Below are 24,180 nucleotides of genomic sequence, written 5' to 3' on the forward strand. Positions count from 1 at the left end.
TTACAGCCCTTAAAGAGACAGCACCCAACTAGCAGTTCTTCAATGTCATTGTCTTTTTTACTAAAGTGAGTTACACTTACAGTGCAGTGTGTCAGAACTTCTCTACCATTCCTACTCTATGCTGACATCACATGCAATATCTATGGAGACACTGAAGCTTAATAACAAGGGACAATTTGGGGACACTTTTACATATGCATTGGAAATTCTTTATCCTGGAGACCAATCAATTGGCTATAACAAATGAAAGATTTGAACGGGAGAATCATAAGGTGGGAATTGGTCTTACAGCCCATATCAATTCACCATCTGCCGCAAGCCCAGGAAAAAACATCTAAATACAAACTTCCTCTCATGGGTAGGAAGGTAGGAAGGTGGCTCACGTCAGGTGTATAACATTGTCTTAAAAAGAGAGGAGATGTATGACTTAAAAAGAGAGGAGATGTACTAGAGACATCAGAGGGAACAGCAGCTGCAACAGATGATATATTCTCAGAGACACAGTGTAAGGGATAAAAAGGCTGCAGTGAGCCTTGGATCTGGGGCTTAGCAGGGGTAGTGACTTAACCTTGAGCCTGGAAATTGTGGAGAAGAGCAAACAAGACTAAAAATGCCTATTTATGAAACTGGCTGGTGGAGGAAGGGCACTGCTGCTGAGGAAATTAATTGACCCCAGGATTACTAAGGGGTTGCTGAAAATTTGGGAATTTGTTGCTTCGACTCAGGCTTTTCTTTAGGGAGGAGTACAATCCCAACTCCCATATCTTCCTGAGCTCCTCCTATAGCATCTCTCTTTTTTTTTCTGCCAGAATTTATTGTCTCTCTCTTGTCTGTGTGACAGGTTGGAGCCTGAAGGAAAATACACCCTTTCCTAATGGAATCTGTGCAATGCTTTATTTGTGAATAACCACTTAATGTATAGCTGGATTAACTGGTTATTTACAAATAAAGCATTATTCAGATTCCAGTAGGAAAGGGTGTATTTTCCTTCAGGCTCTATCCTGACTCACGGACAAGACAATACATTCTGGCAGAAAAAAAAAAGAGAAGCTATTGGAGGAGCTCAGGAAGAGGTGGGGGTTGGGATTCTATTCCTCCCCAACCTAGAAAAGCCTGAGCAGAAGCAACAGGTAGAGCTCAGACAGAATTCCTGAGAAGGAACAAGGTGAGGGGTCCAGATGCATTAACTACTGGAGAGAAGAGATGAGACCTCACAAGAGATTCAGGAATGAACAAACAGCAGAGGAGGAAAATGATTTCCCTGTGCTCTTTTCCATGGAGACATCAGAGTCAGAGGGATAGAGTGAAAAACTCCACACAGCATCTTGTCCAAAATTGCTGGAGGCACGCTGGAGGCTTACTATGATACAGAGAAAAAGAAAGTGTATAATAGATTTTCTCTCTGAGGTTTAACTTTTTGAACTTTCCTTTTAAGCTATCTGGAAGAAGATTCTGCTCTTGGGCTAGAAGTATCCCTGGCACTGCACCCCAACATGTGTAGAAGAATGAGATTAAAAATCATCAGGTAAGTGCCACAGTGTATATATAGTAACACAGTAAATGGTGACAGAAAAAGACCCAAGTGATTTATTCAGTCTGCCCATCAAGCTTTATTTGTTTATTTTTTAATGTATTTATTAGGGATGGGCATTTGTGCTATTTGTGCTATTTCATCACAGTTCGGGGGTCCCCAAAATGATAGGAAAACCCTACGAAATTTCATGTGGTTTTCTTACTGTTTTAGGGGGGGGAAGAAAGGGCGCACAGAAAAATAAAACCCCAAATCCACCCCAACCCTTCAGATCTAATTATTTACAATCCCCCATCCTCCTGACCCCCCCAAAACGTGCCTAAAGTCCCTGGTGGTCGAGCGGGGGTCCCGGGAGCGATGTGTCCCTCACGGGCCGTCGGCTGCCACTAATCAAAATGGCGCCGATGGTCCTTTGCCCTTACCATGTGACAGGGGCTATAATCAGTGCTATTGGCCAACCCCTGTCATATGGTAGCAGCAATGGATGGTCCGCTCCATTTTTTAAGATGGTGCCGGCCGTCCATTGCTCCTACCATGTGACCGGGGCCAGCCAATGGCACTGATAGCCCCTGTCACATGGTAAGGGCAAAGGACCACAGCGCCATTTTGTTTACTTGCAGCCAACGGCCTGAGAGCGGGAGATCGTTCCTGGGACCCTCCCTGGACCACCAGGGACTTTAGGCAAGTTTTGGGGGGGTCCAAGGGTGGGGGATTGTAAATAATTAAATATGAAGGATCAGGGTGGGGGGTTTCGGATCGGGGGTCAAAGGGTGGAGGATTGTAAATAATTAAATATGAAGGATCAGGGTGGGGAGGGTTCGGATCGGGACAGCCGAAAAAAAAGGTCAGAACTGCGGGAAACTAAATTTCCTGCAGTTCTACGAAAACGAAACTGGAAATGATTACTGGTAAGATACACATCTCTAGTATTTATTTTTATTCTGCTAATGTATTAACTTCTGCTCCGTGCAGGTTATCCCCTGCCTTCTGTCAATGATAGTTACCGCCACTCTATCTTCATTTCCATCCTTTAGCCCATGGCTCGCGAGCCAGATATGGCTCTTTTGAGGGCTGCATCTGGCTCGCAGACAAGTGTTGCCACACTTTCCAGTCCCCCGCTGACCCAGCTGCTCCCCGGTCCTCCTCCGCCCGGGCTTAAAATGCTGTCAGCCCGGGCGGAACGCGGACAAACACCATGGGGCAAAAGAAGCCACCCAGCAGACAAAAAAAAGAGTCATGTGGCCATATGGGGAGGTTGAACGGGGGTCAGGACTGAAGTAAGGTCAGGTTGTTGCCATTTTGACAACTGGCGCTGATCAGACTGGGAGTAAGGGTGCGTCCCGGCCCTGATGCACGATCCGCATCTTGATCTTTCTTTTTGTCTTTTCATCCCGCTATTTATTGTTAAACGTTTTTATTAAGTTTTTAGGGCATAATACAGGTAATGATAACAGTCCGGGAGAGCTGGAGTACTTAACCCTCTCCAGACAAAGACGACAAACATTGTCAAGGCCACTGTGAGACCCACCCAACAACTCACCCTCCCCCCCTCCCCCCCCCCCACTCCAGTCTGTGTCAACGAGAAGTTCATGCTGCATAACTCCGCATCTTGATTTTAAGGTTCAGGGGGGTGTGGAAATTTGGTCAGGGGTGGGGGGCGGTACAGGAAGGTGGGGACGGGGCCTGGGATCCTCTGTTTTTGATCTTTTGGAGGGGGTGGTGGCCTGGGTCTAGAAGCCTAATTTATCTTGTTGGTCTTTGAGTGGTGGGGGGCGCCTTGGGGTGGGAATGTGCTCAGATCCGGACCATTGGATTTTTGTAACAGCGTTTTTGGTAGAGGGGGGAAGGGGTGCAATGGCATCTTGATTTCACCTTAGGGACGGGGGGGCCAGGGCAATCACTGCGAGGACACTTATCTTTTTTTTTTTTTTTTTTTACACTTTTGGGGCATTAGGGCTACCTAGAGTGGCTCAACTTTTTATTGAGCCAAGGCTTTTATTTTTTTGGTTGTCTGGCACTATAAATGTGAGTTGGGACCTCACAGTTACCACTTTTCAAAGAGGTGTAGGTATGTAATCACTGCTGACAAACTTCTCGATCAGTCATGATCAAATATTTGTATAGGATTGCCTAGTAATGACCTTATTTGTGTGCATTTCTATTTTTCATGCATGCAAATTGCATGCAAAGAAGGTAATTATAAAAGGGGGGAACCTGGGTGGGGAAAAGCAAAATATGGTGTATATCGCACACTATCACAAAATATATGCTGTTTAATGCATGAAAGAGCACTACCGCAGCTTGATGCATCTCTCAGTTAGCCAGATAAATAGAGATTTAGTATCGGCCCACATGCAAATGAGGGCCCGCAGTAAAAAGAGGCGCTAGGGACACTAGCGCGTCCCTAGCGCCTCCTTTTTGACAGGGGCGGTGGCTGTCAGCGAGTTTGATAGCCGACGCTCAATTTTGCCGGCGTCGGTTCTCAAACCCGCTGACAGCCATGGATTCAGAAACCGGACGCCGGCAAAATTGAGCATCCGGTTTTCAACCCACGAGGCGCGGGCTGATTTAAAATTTGTTTTTTAATTTTTACTTTGTTTTTCACTTTTGGGGCCTCCGACTTAATATTGCTATGATATTAAGTCAGAGGTTGTTCAGAAAAGTTTTTTCTGCTTTTCTGTGCACTTCCCCGACGCCAGCAGAAATTAACGCCTACCTTTGGCTTGGCTGCACATTTTACTTACTGAATCGCCTGGTAATAACTAATAGGGCCATCAACATGCATTTGCATGTTGATGGCCCTATTAGTTTCGGGGGGGTTGGCCGCGCATTTTCGATGCGCTATTACCCCTTACTGAATAAGGGGTAAAGCTAGCACGTCGAAAACGCGCTCCAAACGCAGGTTAACAGTGCGCTCCGCTGGAGCACATTGTACTCTATCGGCTTGTTAGCCGGATGTGATGCTTTAAAACTTATCCAGCTAAGTAGCAATTGGAATTTATCTGAATAAGTGCAATATATATTTGCTCATTATTTTTACATGCACGCACATGTTGCAGAGTAGATTGGTGTACATTTTATAACCTGTGTATATCATATCCGCACAGGTTGCCAAAATACAGGAGTAGATTTTCACGTATCCAGATATGCACATGTATAGGAACACACATGTTTTAAAGTTATCCTCTTAGGGAACAATCGAGCAGTATGTTGAAGTTCATGTGCACCGACCAGGAGGGAGACCTTAGTCAATAGTTTTGCTATCAGACACTATCAGGCCGATGCAGTAATTTAGGAATTCAGACACATTGCTTTTTAACACCCAGATTCATTTTTTTAAATCCCCGATGAAGTAAGCTAATGAAATGCAAATGTATTGGGAGTTTTAAAATAAGGCACATTTAAGAATAAAATGTGCGTTTGGTACAGGTCCAATGCATATTTTAACTCGGGAAGGGAGGAAGGCATCATTGATAGGCTATAAGTGATGACAGTGGCTGCACTTAGCTGGATAAGTCGATACTTATTTAGCACAGGATAAGTATTTATCTGGCTAAGTAGCGGTAAACTGTGCCAGATAGCCAGAGAAGTACTGACTTATCAGGCTATCTGGCATCTCTTGCCTCTTACCCTAATGCTGGCATGGATGAGGGTCAAGAAGTCCTTTTCTGTTTCTCTGCAGGAAGCAGTTGAAGATGCTCCATAGTCAGGGGATACATCTCTGGAGTTTCCTCATCATCATCGGCATTGTCACGTACACGCTACAAATCAAAGGAATCCTCCAGCAAAACGGGTAGGACATGTTTAAATGTAAATAATATACCTGGGAACATAAGCATTCTGGTCACCCTAAGATTGGTGTGGATTAGCAGAGGTGAGAGGGATGCACACACCATTTCTCAGTCCCTTTCCCCAAAGACTCAGGTTGGTATCAATGAGCAGGGTTAGCAGGACACACATACTCCAGCCCTCCCTCCTGCAACTACGAATGGTGGTGTTTGGTCAAGAGGACTGGAGGGGAGGGGGATGGATGCAAACAAACTCCTTCCCACCTCTCAACTCAGATTGGATTTGGCTAGACTAGAGGAAGATGAGGTGCATCCACAAATGTCTCTCTCTCTCTTACTTGATCCATGTTTTCAGGGATTAGCAGCAGCCAGGGGTTGATGCATGAACTGTCTTTCTTCCCTCCAACCACCACCAGACACACTAGGGGTGTGCATTCGTTTTCGCCGTATTGGCAATCAGCAATATATACGTTCCTATCCACATATCACGCCTATCCACGAATATAACTTATCATCCGTTGCATTCGTTGTCCGCCATTTTGCGATGGCGATTTTAATTTTAATTCCTATAAAATACGGGGTCGGTAAGTGCAAGGGGGTGCACACATGTGCACCCCGTTGTGCGCGACGAGCCCGAGGGGAACCTTGATGGCTTTCCCCGTTCCCTCCGAGGCCGCTCCGAAATCAGAGCGGCCTCGGAGGGAACTTTTTTTTTGGTCCCGTCCCCCCCACCTTCCTCTCCCTTCCCCTATGTAACCCACCCCCCAGCCCTAACTAAATCGTCCCCTCCCCCCTACCTTTGTTGTAGGCTCCGACACAGGCCACTGTTTTGGGGCACTTGGCCATGCCCCAGGACCGTGGCCCCGCCCCCAGACCGCCAATTTTGCAAGCCCTGGGACATACGCGTGTCCTGGGGCTACCACCCCTGGACCACGGCCCCATCCAAGGACAACCAAATTTTTCAAGCCCCAGGACATATGCGCGTCCCGGGGCTTGCACGTGCTGCCGAGCGTATGCAAAATAGGCTCAGCGTGGGGGGGGGGGGGGGGGAGTTTAAGGGTTACATGCATAACCCTTTTAAAATCCACCACAAAGGACACCATTTCACAGTATCCAGAGCCAAAAACCAGCCCTTTCCTGTGAGTCATCGGTGACTCACAGGAAAGGGTCGGACAGGTTGGCACTGATACTGGAATGCAGCACTTACATTCTGTGAAATGCAGTGAATGCAGCCAATCACGCTGTCATTCAGTCCATCCAGACCTTATGTGCCTACGTGGGACTGACTCTGACCTCGACTGCTGTGTCTATCCGTCCAGGCTTTATGTCCCTAACTGGGATTCTCCTCTGTTCTCGATTGCTGTGCCTGCCGTCCAGGCCTTATATCCCTACATGGGATTTACCTCTGTCCTCGATTGCTGTGCCTGTCTGTCCAGGCCTTATATTCCTACAAGGGTTTGACATCAATTGCTGTGCCTGTAGGTCCAGGCCTTATGTTCCTACAAGTGTTTGACCTCGATTGCTGTGCCTGTCCATCTAGGCCTTATGTCCCTACATGGGATTTACCTCTGTCCTCGATTGCTTTGCCTGTCTGTCCAGGCCTTATATTCCTACAAGGGTTTGACATCAATTGCTGTGCCTGTAGGTCCAGGCCTTATGTTCCTACAAGTGTTTGACCTCGATTGCTGTGCCTGTCCATCTAGGCCTTATGTCCCTACATGGGATTAACCTCTGTCCTCGATTGCTGTGCCTGTCCATCCAGGCCTTATGTCCCTACAAGTGTTTGACCTCGACTGCTTTGCGGAACGCGGCAGAATAGCTGGAGTCAGCGGCACCGGCATGCTCTCTTCTTCCCGCCCCCCGCGGCCCGGAAGAGGAAGTGGTGAGCATTGGGTGCGTGCGCGGGAAGAAGAGACCATACTAGTGTGGTCAGCGTCGGTCCGACTAAAAGAAGACTGTGCAGCGCAGCTCGGAGGAAAATAAAGAAGAGCTTCAACCGCGGCCGATGGGACTCCTCCTCTGCGAGGGCTGAAAATGAAGGAGGTTAGCATTGGGAGGAGGCTGCTGCTGCCGCGAGTTCCCGGGGTCGGGGTGGGGGAGAGACAGAGTGAATGAGCGAGCAAGCATGTGTGTTTGAGATCCTGTGTGTGTGAGAGAGAGATTGCATGTATGTGAATGATTGAGAGCCTGTATATGTGAAAGAGAGTATGTGTGTGATTGAGAGCCTGCCTGTGAGAGAGAAGAGCATGAATGTAAGTTTACCATTGGGAACCTGTATGTGTAAGTTTATGATTGAAAACCTGTTTGTGTGAAAGAGTATGTGTGTATGATTGAGATCCTTTGTGTGTGAGAGAAATCATGTGTATGTATGATTAAGAGCCTGTGTGTATAAGTAAGAGAGAGCATGTGTGTCTGTGTGTGATTGAGAGCTGGTTTAGGTGATGGAGCATGTGAGTATGTGATGGAGCATGTGAGTATGTAATATTTATTTATGTTCTTATGCTCAGAAACTCTGTTTATTGTAACGCCTTAACCGCGACAGTTTTGTTCTATGGAAACCGACCTGATTTGATACTTGTATTGAGAAGGTCAGTATATAAAAATCCTAAATAAATAAATAAATAAATAAATAAATAAATTGAGAGCCTGTGTTTAAATGAGAGAGAGAGAGACCATGTGTGTCTGTGTGTGATTGAGAGCTGATTTAGGTGAGGGAGCATGTGAGTATGTGATTGAGAGCCTGTGTGTGAGAAAAAAGACAGCATGTATGTGTGTGATTGAAAGCCTGTGTGTGTGTGTGTGTGTGTGTAAGCGTGAAAAGATAGACAGCATGTGTGTAAATGTGTAATTAAGAGCCTATATAAGTGAGAGAGAAAAAACATGTGTATATGTGAGTACTGAGAGCATGTGTGCATAGGTGTGTCATTGAGAGCCAGTGTGAGAGAGCGCGCTGGTATGTGACTGAGAGAGGAGAAAAGTTCCAAGCAAACCACCCCTCCTCCTGCTAATTCAGAACAATCTCAGGACACCTGGATATCAAACGTTCCCAGGTATGCAGAGCAAAAAAATTTTTGTATCCTTATTATTTTTCATTACTGGGTCTTTGTGTCTGCTATTTTGAAATATTTTGTTGGTATCTGGAAATTTTTTATATGAGTTTTTAATTATTGGATATTCCACTCATCAGCTGTTTCGAAATATGTTCTTTTTGTTAGTACAGTTTTACTGCTGATGATTTTATATTTCTTGATTTGTTTTATAAGGATGGGTGATGTTTCTTTTTTCCTTTGTTACACTGCATACAGAGACTCTGGCTTGTTGCAGTTTCCAATTCAGTTTTTTCTGCATGCTTCTTGTTATGCGTTTTGGTCTCTTTATTCTATGTTAGGTGAGGGTCAGCACGTGATTCAGGTGAGGTTTTCTGCTGGAGTGTAGTTTCTGTGTAGGACTCTATAGCAGCCTGGCTTGGTCCGTTTTCCTAATAGGAGATGTATTGGTGTCTTAAGGCCTGGTGTAATATTTTCAGAGACTTATTATACTTTAAAAGTGTGATCTTACATAAAATGCACACATTTACTTGTATTTAGTTTTAAACATATTTTATGGCTCTCATGGAATTACATTTTAAAATATGTGGCGTTTATGGCTCTCTCTCAGCCAAAAAGGTTCCTGACCCCTGTTCTAGGGCCTGCTATAATATTTGCTTTGCTGCCATTTCATAGGTAAGCTTGCTGCTGTTTGAATCCTGAGATTTAGTGTTGGTTATGGTATGGTAAGTTTGTTTATTACTTCGCAAAGTGTTTGGCAGTGGTTTGCTGTTGCTGAGGTGAGTATGTGTGGAAGAGGGGGAGAATTGAGTGAGTGTGCATGTGTGTGAGTGAATAAGAGGTATGAGAGTGAGTGTGTGTATGTGTGTGTGTGAAAGCTTATGAAATTGAACATGTGCAAACAGGAAAAAGCAATCCATACTGTAGTTACAAAATGTTAGGTTCCATACTAGGAGATAGCACCCAGGAAATGGATGTGGGCATCATTTCGGACAATACTGTGAAATTCTCAGTGCATGATGAGAATGATAAAGAGATATGGAATGGTAGGAATTATTAGGAAAGAAATGAAGAATAAAACGGAAAATGCCACAATAACTCTGGATCTGTCCATGGTGTGTGCAATTCTGGTTTTGCATCTCAAAAAAGATATAGCTGAACTGGAAAAGTAACAGAGAAGGGCAACCAAAATGATGAAGGGGATGGAACGGCTCCTCCGCGAGGAAAGGCTAAAAAGGCCAGGACATGAGTAGAATAGAATGCGAATCAGTTATTTACACCCTCAAACAATATTGATGAGATTTAATGTGGAAAGATGCGGGATGTTGCATGTAGGGAAAGATAATCCATGCAGAGGTTGCGCGAAGTTGGATTCCATATTGGGAGCTACCACCCAGGAGGAAGATCTGGGCGTCATAGTGGATAATACATTGAAATAGCTCAGTGTGCTGCAGCAGTCAGAAAAGCAAACAATGTTGGTAATTGCTGGCATGGAAATAGTGAGTGAAACAGAGAATGTCATGATGGCTCTGAATCCATGGAGAGACCGCTCCTTGAGTACTGTGTACAGTTCTGTTCACTGCATCTCGGGAAGGATATGGTTGCACTGGAGAGGGTACAGAGAGGGGCAACTGGGATGGTGAAAGGGATGGAACAGCTCCCCTGTGGGGAGAGGCTGGAGAGATAGGGGCTGTTCAGCTTGGAGAGGAGATGGCTGAAGGGGGATGTGATGGGGGTCTTTAAGGTCATGAGAGGTCTAGAATGGGTGGATGTGGATTGGTTATTTACACTTTCAGATGGTAGAAGAACTAGGGGGGCACTCTGTGAGGTTGGCAAGTAGCACATTTAAAACTAATCATAGAAAATTATTTTCACTCAACGCACATTTAAGAACAAGCCATACTGGGTCAGGCCAAGGGTCCATCAAGCCCAGCATCCTGTTTCCAACAGTGGCCAATCTAGGCCATAAGAACCTGGCAAGTACCCAAAAACTAAGTCTATTCCATGTTACCGCTGCTAGTAATACCAGTAGCTATTTTCTAAGTCAACTTAATTAATAGCAGGTAATGGTATAGTTACACAAAGTTAGGTTCCATATTAGGTGCTACCACCCAAGAAAGAGATCTAGGCATTATAGTGGATAACAGATTGAAATCTTCGGTTCAGTGTGCTGTGGCAGTCAAAAAAACAAACAGAATGTTGGGAATAATTAGGAAGGGAATGGTGAATAAAACGGAAAATGTCATAATGCCTCTGTATCGCTCCATGGTGAGACCGCACGATGAATACTGTGTACAATTCTGGTCGTCGCATCTCAAAAAACATATAATTGCAATAGAGAAGGGCAACCAAAATGATAAGGGGAATGGAACAGCTCCCCTATGAGGAGACTAAAGAAGTTAGGACTTTTCAGCTTGGAGAAGAGACGACTGAGAGGGGATATGATAGAGGTGTTTAAAGTCATGAGAGGTCTAGAACGGGTAGATGTGAATCGGTTATTTACTCTTTTGGATAGTAGAAAGACTAGGGAGCACTCCATGAAGTTAGCATGGGGCACATTTAAAACTAATCGGAGAAAGTTCTTTTTTACTCAACGCACAATTAAACTCTGGAATTTGTTGCTAGAGAATATGGTTAGTGCAGTTAGTATAGCTGTGTTTAAAAAAGGATTGGATAAGTTCTTGGAGGAGAAGTCCATTACCTGCTATTAAGTTCACTTAGAGAATAGCCACTGCCATTAGCAATGGTTACATGGAATAGACTTAGTTTTTGGGTACTTGCCAGGTTCTTATGGCCTGGATTGGCCACTGTTGGAAACAGGATGCTTAGCTTGATGGACCCTTGGTCTGACCCAGTATGGCATTTTCTTATGTTCTTATGTTTTTAAAGAGTAAGAGTCAGAAAAAATGACCCAAATCACTGTGAACCTGGAAGATGTAGTAGGCCAGATTGACAAACCAAAGAATAGCAAATCACCTGGACCGGATGGTATTCATCCTAGGGTAACTAAGGAACTTAAAATGAAATTTCTGATCTATTACTTAAAATTTGTAACCTATCATTAAAATCATCCATTGTACCTGAAAACTGGAGGGTGGCCAATTTAACCCCAATATTTAAAAAGGGCTCCAGGGGCGATCCGGAAAACTGTATACCAGTGAGCCTGACTTCAGTGCCGCGAAAAATAGTGGAAACTATTCTAAAGATCAAAATCGTAGAGCATATAGAAAGATATGGTTTAATGGAACACAGTGAACATGGATTTACCAAAGGGAAGTCTTGCCTAACAAATCTGCTTCATTTTTTTGAAGGGGTTAATAAACATGTGGATAAAGGTGACCCAGTACATGTAGTGTAGTTGGATTTTCAGAAGGTGTTTGACAAAGTCCCTCATGAGAGGCTTCTAAGAAAACTAAAAAGTCATGGGATAGGAGGCGATGTCCCTTCGTGGATTGCAAACTGGTTAAAAGTGAGGAAACAGAGTAGGATTAAATGGTCAATTTTCTCAGTGGAAAAGGATAAACAGTGGAGTGCTTCAGGGATCTGTACTTGGACAGGTGCTTTTCAATATATTTATAATTGATCTGGAAAGTAATGTGACAAGTGAGGTTATCAAATTTGCGGATGATACAAAATTATTCAGAGGAGTTAAATCACAAGCGGATTGTGATACATTATAGGAGGACCTTGCAAAACTGGAAGATTGGGCATCCAAATGGCAGATGAAATTTAATGTGGACAAGTGCAAGGTGTTGCATGCATATAGGGAAAAATAACCCTAGCTGTAGTTACACAATGTTAGATTCCATATTAGGAGCTACCACCCAGGAAAAAGATCTAGGCATCATAGTGAATACTACTTTGAAATCGATGGGTCAGTGTGCTGCAGCATTCAAAAAAGAAAACAGAATGTTAGGAATTATTAGGAAGTGAAAGTTAATAAAACGGAAAATTTTATAATGCCTCTGTTTCGCTCCATGGTGAGACCGCACCTTGAATACTGTGTACAATTCTGGTCTCCGCATCTCAAAAAAGATATAGTTGTGATGGAGAAGGTAAAGAGAAGGGCAACCAAAATGATAAACGGGAGGAAAGGCTGAAGAGGTTAGGGATGTTCAGCTTGGAGAAGAGACAGCTGAGGGGGGATATGATAGAGGTTTTTAAGATCATGAGAAGTCTTGAATGTGTAGATTGTGAATTGGTTATTTACACTTTTGGATAATAGAAGGGCTAGGGGGTATTCCATAAAGTTAGCAATAGCACGTTTAAGACTAATCGGAGAAAATTCGTTTTCACTCAACACACAATTAAGCTCTGGAATTTGTTGCCAGAGGATGTGGTTAGTGTATTTAGTGTAGCTGGGTTCAAAAAAGGTTTGGATAAGTTCTTGGAGGAGAAGTCATTAACTGCTATTAACCAAGTTGACTTAGGGAATAGCCACTGCTTTTAATCGCATCAGTAGCATGGGATCTTCTTGGTGTTTGGGTACTTGCCAGGTTCTTGTTACCTGGTTTGGCCTATGTTGGAAACAGGATGATTGATGGACTCTTGGTCTGACCGAGCATGGCAATTTCTTATGTTCTTATATTATCAAGGGAATAAATTTGTCCTTACTGGCCTAGCTGATACATTTATCTTAGATAAAACTGCCACAACTTAAATTTATTTCTGAGATGCCTTAGGGGACTTGGAATAAAGTACATTTCCTGGTAAGTCTTCTTGTTACGCTTTTTTTTTTTCTTTTTGATAATGTTCTTGCTTGTTTACTATGCCCCCCCCCCCCCCTAGTTTGAGGAGTTAATTATATTATAATGTCATTTCATTGTTTTCTTTTTTCCTTTTTTTGTATGCATCTGATTCATTGTTTTTCCTTATTTCATGTAGAATGATAAAATTTCAAGAAACATAGAATTAAAAAATATATATATATATAAATTTGAGGCCATGCTTCTCTCTCAACAGAATAAACATCTCTTCCAAGAATGATGCAATTACTAATACTCTCCTAATCCAAAGATTAACCAGGACAGGAGCAGCCAAGGCAAACAAAGATAATTCAAAACCTGCCAATGCACAACTACAGAAGTATGGAATGGCATTACAAGAAAAACTCACTGATGCAAGGTCAGCTGAGGTCAGCGGTACTCAGAGCAAGTCATTCCTCTCTACTTCCTCCACCCACCCTGACTGCAAACTCCAAACTCACATTGTGTTCCTTAAAATGCACAAGTGTGCCAGCAGCACAGTCATGAACATCCTCTTCCGCTTTGGTGAGGCCCAAAACCTGACGTTCGCCTTCCCAATACAGAGACATACTCATTGGTTTTATCCACATTATTTCAATGCCCTATTCGTAAAAGGTTTCTCTCCTTACAAGAAGAATAAATTCGACATCATGCTACAGCACATGAGGTTCCAGCGGTCAGAGGTGAGAAAACATCAGGAGAAATAAAGGGATGAGAGAACACGAAAGACAGGAGAGATGTAGAGAGAATGTGAGAGTGGTAAAGAGTGAAGAGAAGAGAGAGAAAGACCTTTTCAAACTTGTAGTCTTTGAATATTAAAATGTAAAAAATTCTCAATTATCCTAAAGGAGTTAAATACTGTAAATCCCAACATCAAAGAATCATGTAACAAAGAGAGGGTAATTTTCAAAAGTATGCACATAAAATGTTCTCAAAAATGTCTGCATACATAATAGCAGTGTAATGATGCATGGGAAGTTTGGGATAATTTTCAAACTTACAGTATAGATGTATTTAAGAACATTTGCTATCTAATTTATATGGGCTGTTACAAAATTACCTCCATAATGTCAATGAGTGTATTCAAGCTATTAATTTACTGGATCTGAACTGTAAATCAGTTTCTCCATCAACGAGCAGGGCTGAAGTAGCCATGACACGTGGGTGACGTCATCCAAATGGCGCCCGAATAGACCCATCTCTCTGCACTCATAGAGCTTTTATTCTACTGAGTATGCACAGGAGTTCCCATGCGCATGCTGCCTTATGAGCCCCTCAGTCTTTTTTTGTTTGAATTTCTGCACAGATGTGTTGTGTACTCTTTCTATCTATTTTCGGTACTTTGTGGTTTTCTTACCTTCAGACTCACTTCCAGTTGCCTCAACAGCACTTTCAGTGCTACAAAATTATATATGATAAAGGATGCTGGGCTCCAAGAAAGTCACCTCCAGTGGCGTCAAGGATTCTGTGTGGTGACTGAAAGATGTTTGTTAAAAATATCTGTAGCCATATCACAATATAGATAACTTCTATGACTGTGGGTAACATTTTGATATTCTCTCGGTCTCTGCAAGCTCACCACAGGGATGTCTCCCAAGTACTCCAACGTCTTCAAGAGAACCAGCTTTTTGTCAAGCTCAGAAAATATATCTTCGAACAAGAAGCCCTTCCATTTTTAGGGTAGGTCATTTCCAGCCAGGTGTTTAGCATGGATCCTGAAAAACTCAAAGCCATCCAAGACTGGCCCAGCCTTCCAGGTTGCGACCTCTACAGAGATTCTTGGGCTTTGCTAACTACTACCAATCTTTGACCTTCAACTATGACCTTCAACTTTGACCTTCAAGCTTTGGTGGTTGCTCTGACTGCCTTGACCCGCAAAGGAGCCGACTTCAAGCATTGGCCGGCCGAGGTGGTGTCCGCCTTTCTCTGCTTAAAAGAAGCCTTCTTCTTTGAGCCCTGCCTTTATCACCCTGACCCCGGACATCCTTTTATTCTCGAGGTAGATGCTTCCATGGAAGGAGTCAGGGTGGTCCTCAGTCAATACTCCGCCAATAACACCCTCCATCCCTGTTCCTTCCTCTCCTGTCAATTTTCTTCAGCAGAACGGAACTATGCCATTGGCGATAAAGAACTCCTCACCATTAAAATAGCCCTGATTGACAAACTGAAGAGTAGTAAATCACCTGGACCGGATGGTATACACCCCAGAGTTCTGAAGGAACTAAAAAATGAAATTTCAGACCTATTAGTAAAAATTTGTAACTTATCATTAAAATCATCCATTGTACCTGAAGACTGGAGGATAGCAAATGTAACCCCAATATTTAAAAAGGGCTCCAGGGGCGATCCGGGAAACTACAGACCGGTTAGCCTGACTTCAGTGCCAGGAAAAATAGTGGAAAGTGTTCTAAACATCAAAATCACAGAACATATAGAAAGACATGGTTTAATGGAACAAAGTCAGCATGGCTTTACCCAGGGCAAGTCTTGCCTCACAAATCTGCTTCACTTTTTTGAAGGAGTTAATAAACATGTGGATAAAGGTGAACCGGTAGATATAGTATACTTGGATTTTCAGAAGGCGTTTGACAAAGTTCCTCATGAGAGGCTTCTAGGAAAAGTAAAAAGTCATGGGATAGGTGGCGATGTCCTTTCGTGGATTGCAAATTGGCTAAAAGACAGGAAACAGAGAGTAGGATTAAATGGGCAATTTTCTCAGTGGAAAGGAGTGGACAGTGGAGTGCCTCAGGGATCTGTATTGGGACCCTTACTGTTCAATATATTTATAAATGATCTGGAAAGAAATACGACGAGTGAGATAATCAAATTTGCAGATGACACAAAATTGTTCAGAGTAGTTAAATCACAAGCAGATTGTGATAAATTGCAGGAAGACCTTGTGAGACTGGAAAATTGGGCATCCAAATGGCAGATGAAATTTAATGTGGATAAGTGCAAGGTGATGCATATAGGGAAAAATAACCCATGCTATAATTACACGATGTTGGGTTCCATATTAGGTGCTACAACCCATGAAAGAGATCTAGGTGTCATAGTGGATAACACATTGAAATCGTCGGTTCAGTGTGCTGCGGCAGTCAAAAAAGCAAACAGAATGTTGGGAATTATTAGAAAAGGAATGATGAATAAAACGGAAAATGTCATAATGCCTCTGTATCGCTCCATGGTGAGACCGCACCTTGAATACTGTGTACAATTCTGGTCGCCGCATCTCAAAAAAGATATAATTGCGATGGAGAAGGTACAGAGAAGGGCTACCAAAATGATAAGGGGAATGGAACAACTCCCCTATGAGGAAAGACTAAAGAGGTTAGGACTTTTCAGCTTGGAGAAGAGACAACTGAGGGGGGATATGATAGAGGTGTTTAAAATCATGAGAGGTCTAGAACGGGTAGATGTGAATCGGTTATTTACTCTTTCAGATAGTAGAAAGACTAGGGGACACTCCATGAAGTTAGCATGGGGCACATTTAAAACTAATCGGAGAAAGTTCTTTTTTACTCAACGCACAATTAAACGCTGGAATTTGTTGCCAGAGAATGTGGTTCGTGCAGTTAGTATAGCTGTGTTTAAAAAAGGATTGGATAAGTTCTTGGAGGAGAAGTCCATTACCTGCTATTAAGTTCACTTAGAGAATAGCCACTGCCATTAGCAATGGTTACATGGAATAGACTTAGTTTTTGGGTACTTGCCAGGTTCTTATGGCCTGGATTGGCCACTGTTGGAAACAGGATGCTGGGCTTGATGGACCCTTGGTCTGACCCAGTATGGCATTTTCTTATGTTCTTATGTTCTTTGAAGAATGGTGTCCCTGGTTGGAGGGGGCCCAGCACCCTCCAACCAGGGTGGAGGGTGCTGGGCCCCCTTCACCCTGGTTTATACCAGGGTGGAGGGGGCCCAGATTACGGTCTATACTGACCATAAAAATCTAGAATATCTGCATCGGGCACAACGCCTCAACCCCCGGCAGGCCCATTGGGCCTTATTTTTCACGAGATTCGACTTCGTCTTATGGTATTGTCCAGCCATTAAGAAATTGAAAGCGGAAGCGCTTTCTCGAGCCTTCAACATCATGGACACATTGGACCCTCCTAGCTTCATCATCGACCCAACTTGAGTTCTTGTTGGCTGCCACCATGCCTATTCCCCCCTGCTTGCTATGTTCCCCCTTCATTGTGCTGTCGGATGTTGATGCCACTTGTCTTGCCACTTTGCCTGTCGTGCTGCCTTCGAGTGTTCATGCAACTGTTATCGGTGCTCTCTTTTGAAGCTCTGGTGTGTTTTTGACACTCTCGCTGCTGCTTTGCACCTCTGTTAAAGCACTCTTGCCATTCCTGGTACCCCTTTGCCTCTTTACAGTGCCTTAGGCTATTTATGCCACATTGGTGCCACTTTGCCACAGTCTAAGTACCTTGGAGCTCTTTTCTTGTTCTGATGATTTCTCCCCAGAAATTTCATCAGAATTGATAATAAAACTCCAATTCTGCAGCCAAAAATAAGCTGCAAATACTTCCCCCATTGACTTTAATGCCAAACAAAAACAAATTAAACTAATAAACAAGTTGTTTTTTTCCCTATGAAACTAATGAAATGAATTGTGGTCCCCACAAATGAAAATACGACATGAAACAAATGTTTTCCTTCTGCACATCCCTAGTGGTTTTAAGTAAGATTTCATGGGAGCCAGAGACAACAAGCTGTTTTTTTATGGGATTTAAGGAAGATTTAATAATCGCTAACAGTCCACCTCCTCTACGGTTTGGTCTAGATTCTGAAATCGCAGTGTAACCTTTTGGACATAAACTATTTAAGGTGATGATATTTATATCAGTAAGCCAAGATTCAGTTAGTAGAAAGAAGTCTGGATTATTGTTTAGTACAGCGGTTCTCAACCTGTGGGTCGCGACCCCAGCAGGGGTCGAACGACCAAAACGCAGGGGTCGCCTAAAGCAGGTCCCCAACCACCGGTCCGCGGACCAGTACGGGGCCGTTGGGGTTTTTTGCCGGTCCGCGGCACCGCGGCTGCTGTGGGGAGGCGGGGCGAAGCTGGCGACCTGCCTCCTCCAACCCCAAAAGGGAAGAGACATGGCCCAAAAAGCTAACGCGTCGCAGTGACGTATGTTGCTGGAGCCGCGCAGACAGGAAGGAGGTGTATCAGCCACTGCAGGTGCTCCTCCTACTTACTTCCTGCCCGCCCTGCCCCGGAAGACAAATGTTGCCGGAGCCCCACGGGGAGGAAGGAGGAGGCGCGTCAGCCACGAGGGTAGAAGAGGCACTTCAGCCGCGTGCAGAAGAGGAGCAGCGGGGCCGGGAAGACTAGGGCCGCTGCAGAGCCCATCCTGTGGCAACCCGTAAAGAAGAGGCCCAGAGGTGAGAGAGAGGTGTGTGCGAGTATGAGATGAGTTGAGAGACTGTGTGTGTTTGCAGAGACAGCATGTGAGAGCCTCTGTGTGTGTGAAAGAGACAGCATGTAAGAGTGAGAGCCTGTGCTTGAGCAAGGCAGCATGTGGGGGTGTGAGAGAGCCTGTGTGTGAGACTCAGACAGCCTGTGCCAGTGAGAGCCTGTGTATGTGTGTGTGAGAGAGAAATGCATGTGAGAATGAGAACCTGACTGTGTGTTTGAGGGAAGAAGACAGGTGGAGAGAAAAGAAATAGAAAAAAAGGCAATATAAAAGGAAATGGCAAAAAATTAGAAAGGGAAGCAGATGTAAAAAAAAAAAATAATTACTTTTTACTGATTGGCACATGTAATCTTTGGGAATGTGCAGGAGTAGCACTTTCTCTATGGCGGATCTCACAATGTACGAGATCAGCATGGAGGAAGTGGAAACCCATGGGGCCTGCACAGAGGAGGCAGCAGAATGGGCTTCAGTGCCAATAGCAGCAATCAGCGCCTCCCCAATAGCCACGTGGCAGCAGTGGCAGTAATTAGATTAATTGTTTGACTCAGCTGGAGGTGACAAAGTATGAAGTGGGATGTGAAATCAGCTTGATCTGGTGGAGAATTAGGATTGCTGTTACACATGAACTGTATTTGGCAAACATAAAGGGAGCCAGGATAATCAATTGATGCCTGCAGCTGAGGACTGATTCATTATGACTCATGTAGAAATTAGTGCATTTTCCAGATTAGTCTGCATAACACAATTCTCAACATTCAGCATTATTTCTGCTGCATAGAGTTTTATCTGAGAGGCTCTGAGGTTGTGAGGGAGCCAGTAAGAGTGAAAGCATGAGTGTGTATGAGAAAATCCAGGGGAGTAAGAGTGTGTGTGAGTGGGGGGGGGGGAGGAGAGAGGGAGAGAGTGTCTTACACCCTGAGAGTGTACCAGTGTCTGTGAGAGCGAGAGGTTATGGTGGGTATAAGAGCATGAATGTGTATGTATGTGACAGTGTATGTGTGTGAGTGGGGGGGGGGGGGGGGGAGAGAGTGTCTTACACCCTGAGAGTGTATCAGTGTCTGTGAGAGTGAGAGGTTATGGTGGGTATAAGAGCATGAATGTGTAAGTATGTGACAGTGTATGTGTGAGAGAGAATGGACATGTGAGTGTATGTGTGAGAGAGAGAGGATAACCTCCTAATCCTGGACAATATCAGGGTGACTGGAAATCAAGAGCTCCCATGTATGGACAGCAGGGGCTTTTTAAAATCCTTATTAGTTTTAATTATTGTGTGTTATTTGATATATGTGCTGTTTTGAAATATTATTGGTGTTTGGGAAATTATAAAAATGTATATGATTTTAATTAATAGAAATTCTATTTATCAGTAATTTTAAAATATTCTTTTATTAGTATGGTTTTACTATTATAACTGATGCTTTATGTTTCTTAATTTTATTGTTTTATGAGGAATGGTGGTTCTGTTTATAAATGTCATAATAAATAAGTATGCACTAAAATCCAACCCCATCCATAACCCTGCCCCCATATGACCAAAGCCCCACCCTCACCCCGCCCTCGCGGGGCGAGGGCTCACCGCAACATGAGGAACTGTATTTCAGGGTCACGGCATTAGAAAGGTTGAGAACCACTGGTTTAGTACCACATCAGTAAAGATCTGAATTTTCTTACGAACCGATTGTGCATTACACAAAATAAATGAAAAGGACACCATTAATGCAGTAAACAGCGTTGGTATTACAGATACTAAAAAATGCCTAGAATAACTTTTAGATTTACCAGGATAAAAGGTGCTAAACTGTTTTATACCTGAAGACATGGAGCTATAGTTACCTTTGCCAGATACAATTGGAATCTCCATAATGGCGGACTATAAGAATGAGAGTTCGAATAATTCAAAAAAACAAAAAAAACTCAGAAAGACAAAGACTTTCGGATGCAAAACTAAGGAGTGAAACAAATGGGCATGCCCCTTTCTCGCGCTCCTTTGGCGAGCAGTGCCTGATGATGTCAGAATGGGGGCAGTCCTTCCAGCCACGGGAGCGCGGGAGACAGGTTGGTTATCATTGAAATAAGATCCCGGGAGTCCAGCCAGCTTGAACTGCACCCAGTACATCTACTAATTTGACATGGTCACTTATAGGGACTGATCAACAGCAAGAAATAGTTATATGTCAACTGCATACATTTTGTATTGCATACCAGAAGAGGCAACAATCTTACCAAGTGGGCTGAGGTAGACATTAAATAGCACTGCATATAGCACAGACCTCTGCAGCACACCTGATACAAGCCATGGAGCTGGGAATAGTATGGGAAGGGTCAGCTTAGGAGGTTTTCACTGTGTGGATGAGCTGGTGTGGGCATGCACGGTTATGCATATGGATCAATGTGGGTACAAGGAGAATGAATGGATGAGAGGGAGCCAGGTTTGGTGCCTGATATAGTATGGTTCGGAATATGTGTAAAGCATAGAGACAGAAGATGTAGGGGGCGGGGGCCAAGCGAGAGACAGCCACTGCCAGGGTCAAATCTGTGCTAGTGCTAAAAGATCTATTTTGAACATTTTGTGAAGGAAGCAGATAGTATGGTTTGGCAAGCATGGTTAGAATGGTATTGTGAAGGAGTAGCCATACCACCACTCCTTAACCTGTGTGGGCCAGGCTAGATTTCTGGTCCACCTCAAATCCCCACAGAGGGAGAGAGCTCTGTGGATGAAACCCTGCTGGGCAGGAAGAGTCCTGTGGGTGGAACCCAACTGGGGAGGTTAAGAGGCAGAGCCCAGCTAGGATCAGCAGGCCCAGATCGCTAGGAGACAGCAGCTCCTGTATCCATTACTAACCTAAGGTGACTCCTGTATATGAATGGTGATTGTTAATGCGATTACCACTGAAAGTAAGCAGATATGCTGTGATTTCATGTGCACTGTAAATAAAAGTCCTCAAAGAAGCATTGACCACTCATTTACCGAGCCATAGTTATATAAATCAAAGTAGAAATAGGAATGGATTTGTGTGTGAATAAACTAATGTTGTGGATGATAGGAGGGTTTACAGGTATGACTACAAGGGTTTAATCGAGTGTGATTTAGTGTACGAGGAATATACGTAATCAAAGGCTGAGCAGGGAACAAAGTATGGCTATGAGTGGCCCAGGATTTGTTATATTGTCATTTATAGCAGGAAGCACTGAGGCATATTATATGCCCATTATAACAGCAGAGTACTGATATGTGTTGTATATACACCTTGGCACTTCTTGCCATGAGGGGTGTTATAAAGTATATGGTGAAAGAATAAATAGCATTCTTGTATTTCAGGAACTTTTGTTGCAATGCAGAGAGAAATTTGACAGCAACGTGTTATTCCCTTTTCACAGATCGAGAAGGTTATGCCCGATGACTCGTTTTATTTCTCCATCCTACGCAATCCAGTTCACCTCATGGAATCCTCATTTGCCTACTTCACTGAAGCTCAAGCCTTCCAAAAGGCCAAGACCCTGGATAGGTTTTTGGATCAACCTTTACAATTTTATAATGCCTCAGACAAACAGAGTGGTTTTGTTAAGAATCTCATGACTTTTGACTTTGGTTTCAACAACAATGGCAATTCTTCAGCCAAAGATGCTCAACTAAACATTGAAGCAATCGAGAATATGTTTGACCTGATACTGATTGCAGAGTACTTTGATGAGTCCATGGTTCTGCTGAAGGACGCTCTGTGCTGGAACTTGGATGATGTGGTATATTTCCCCCTCAATAGCAGAAGTAAGCAGAGGAGGACTCCCCTTTCAAACACCACCATAGAAAAGATCAAGAGCTGGAACAAACTGGACTGGGAGCTCTATATTCACTTCAACAGGACTTTCTGGGCAAGGATTGATCAAACTATTGGAAGAGAAAGAATGCAGCAAGAAGTGAAGAAACTGCATAAGAAGCGGGAGGAGCTGGCTAGAACATGTCTCCAAGGAGAGGGCATGACTGATCCACAGCAAATCAAAGATTTGTTACTGGCACCATATCAGCATGGAAGAGCCAGGATCCTTGGCTATAACCTCAAGCCAGGGCTAGATAAAGTAACAAGACAACAGTGTATAAGATTAATCATCCCAGAAGTCCAGTATGGTCACTCACTGTACAAAAAGCAGTTCCTCATAAAGGTAAAGAAAATTTAGAGATGCCTAATTGCTAAGAGTTCAATTTCCAAATGATCTAGCACCCTTAGTTTGGAATTTAGGGGGCTAAATCAGCCACACTAAGGTATCTGCTCCCTGTCAAAGCAACCGCCATCAAAAGCTGGACATCCCCCATCCAGGAGAGAATCCAATTCAAATTATCTGCAGTAAAGGGCGGACCCCGCCCCAGTAAAGATGAGGCCGGCCCTATAACCCCCAGTCCTATCTCTCCAGAATGATTCTTTACCATTTTGAAGAGTCTGGATCTCACCAGCAGGAGGAATGTTAAAGCTCCCTGCACTCTGATGAGTAATGTCATTTAGCAACAAAGGGCTGCTGGACAGTCTCATTCATCATAGTGTAGCAGTGCTGGCAGGACGACTCTCATCTGGACTGGTACAGAATCATTGCAAAGGTCGAGCCAGAAGCAGTTCCAGTCTTGATGGTGGGGTCCAACCTTTGATGGGAGGGCTCTGTGATGAGTGTGGGGTGCCTTATTTTGAGATGGAGAGAACCTCGAAGTCACCTGTGCTAACTGGCCCTTTCACATCTTCTGACCCCAGTTTAGTCTGCACTCTAGGGCCTTACAGCCAAATTTTCAAAGCCTGGTGCATGTAAAATCCAGGGGTTAAGCACGTGGCTGGGCCGTGCACATGCTAACTGCATTTTAGAAACAGCCCAGCCATGCACATAACCCCCAGTAGGCGCAGAAGTGCCCGGCCATAGACAAAGGACGGGCCGGGGGTCGGGTCTGGGTGGGGTGGGAAGGGAAGGGGCGGGGAGGTGGCCGGCCAGAATAACAGCCATGTGGCTCTGCTCCAGGGAAGCGTGTGCCGAAGATACTTCTGCTCAGAAGGAGCAGTAAGTAATAAATCAAAACAATTTAAACTAGCTAGGTAGGGGTTAAGTTCAGGGTGGAGAAGGGAAAAGGTAGGAAGGGTGATAGGGAGGTTCCCTCCAGTCCGCTCCTTAATTGGAGCAGACTGGGAGGGTACTGGGAAAACCCTACCCGCGTCGTCGTGCATTGTTTTGTAAAATCCCCGCCGTTGCGCACAGGAGAGGCCACCCACCCTCATATGCGCACAGACATTAAAATCCGGCGCACATGTGCGCATGGGAATCGTATTTTATGCGTGTGCCGATGTGCAGGAACTGCGTGCACATGGATGCCCACGCAGACTTTTGAAAACCAACCCCCTGTGCATAGTCTGTTAATCCAGGTGCAGTCTAGACATGAACAGCCTTATGTATGCTCACCTTTACAGGGAAATGTTCAAAGCTATTCACCTGAGTAAACAGCGATTTACCTTTGTGAATTGGCCTGGCTAAAAATTATCATCCAGCTAACAGTGTGCAGAGGTTTTCATACCACACGGCTTAAAAAGAGGCAGACCTGGAGCGTGTTTATGTTGGGAAAGGAATAGCGTGTGTGTATACCATGTGGCATGCAGTTTTGTCCCTGTAACTCCTGGG

At 44.1% G+C, this 24,180-nt stretch overlaps 1 protein-coding gene across 1 annotated transcript; it reads left to right on the forward strand.

Annotated features, from left to right (window-relative positions):
- The first annotated feature begins 1,126 nt into the window (after positions 1–1,126).
- On the forward strand, positions 1,127–22,841 carry LOC115099155 (galactose-3-O-sulfotransferase 2-like). Its single transcript, XM_029616548.1, has 5 exons — positions 1,127–1,165; positions 1,436–1,525; positions 5,214–5,324; positions 13,329–13,794; positions 21,913–22,841. Exons 2-5 carry the CDS (start codon positions 1,494–1,496, stop codon positions 22,705–22,707), a joined length of 1,404 nt encoding a protein of 467 aa, XP_029472408.1. The 5' UTR covers positions 1,127–1,165; positions 1,436–1,493; the 3' UTR covers positions 22,708–22,841.
- The last annotated feature ends 1,339 nt before the right edge of the window (positions 22,842–24,180 follow it).

The sequence above is a fragment of the Rhinatrema bivittatum genome, chromosome 9 (assembly GCF_901001135.1).
Source record: "Rhinatrema bivittatum chromosome 9, aRhiBiv1.1, whole genome shotgun sequence".
NCBI lineage: Eukaryota > Metazoa > Chordata > Amphibia > Gymnophiona > Rhinatrematidae > Rhinatrema > Rhinatrema bivittatum.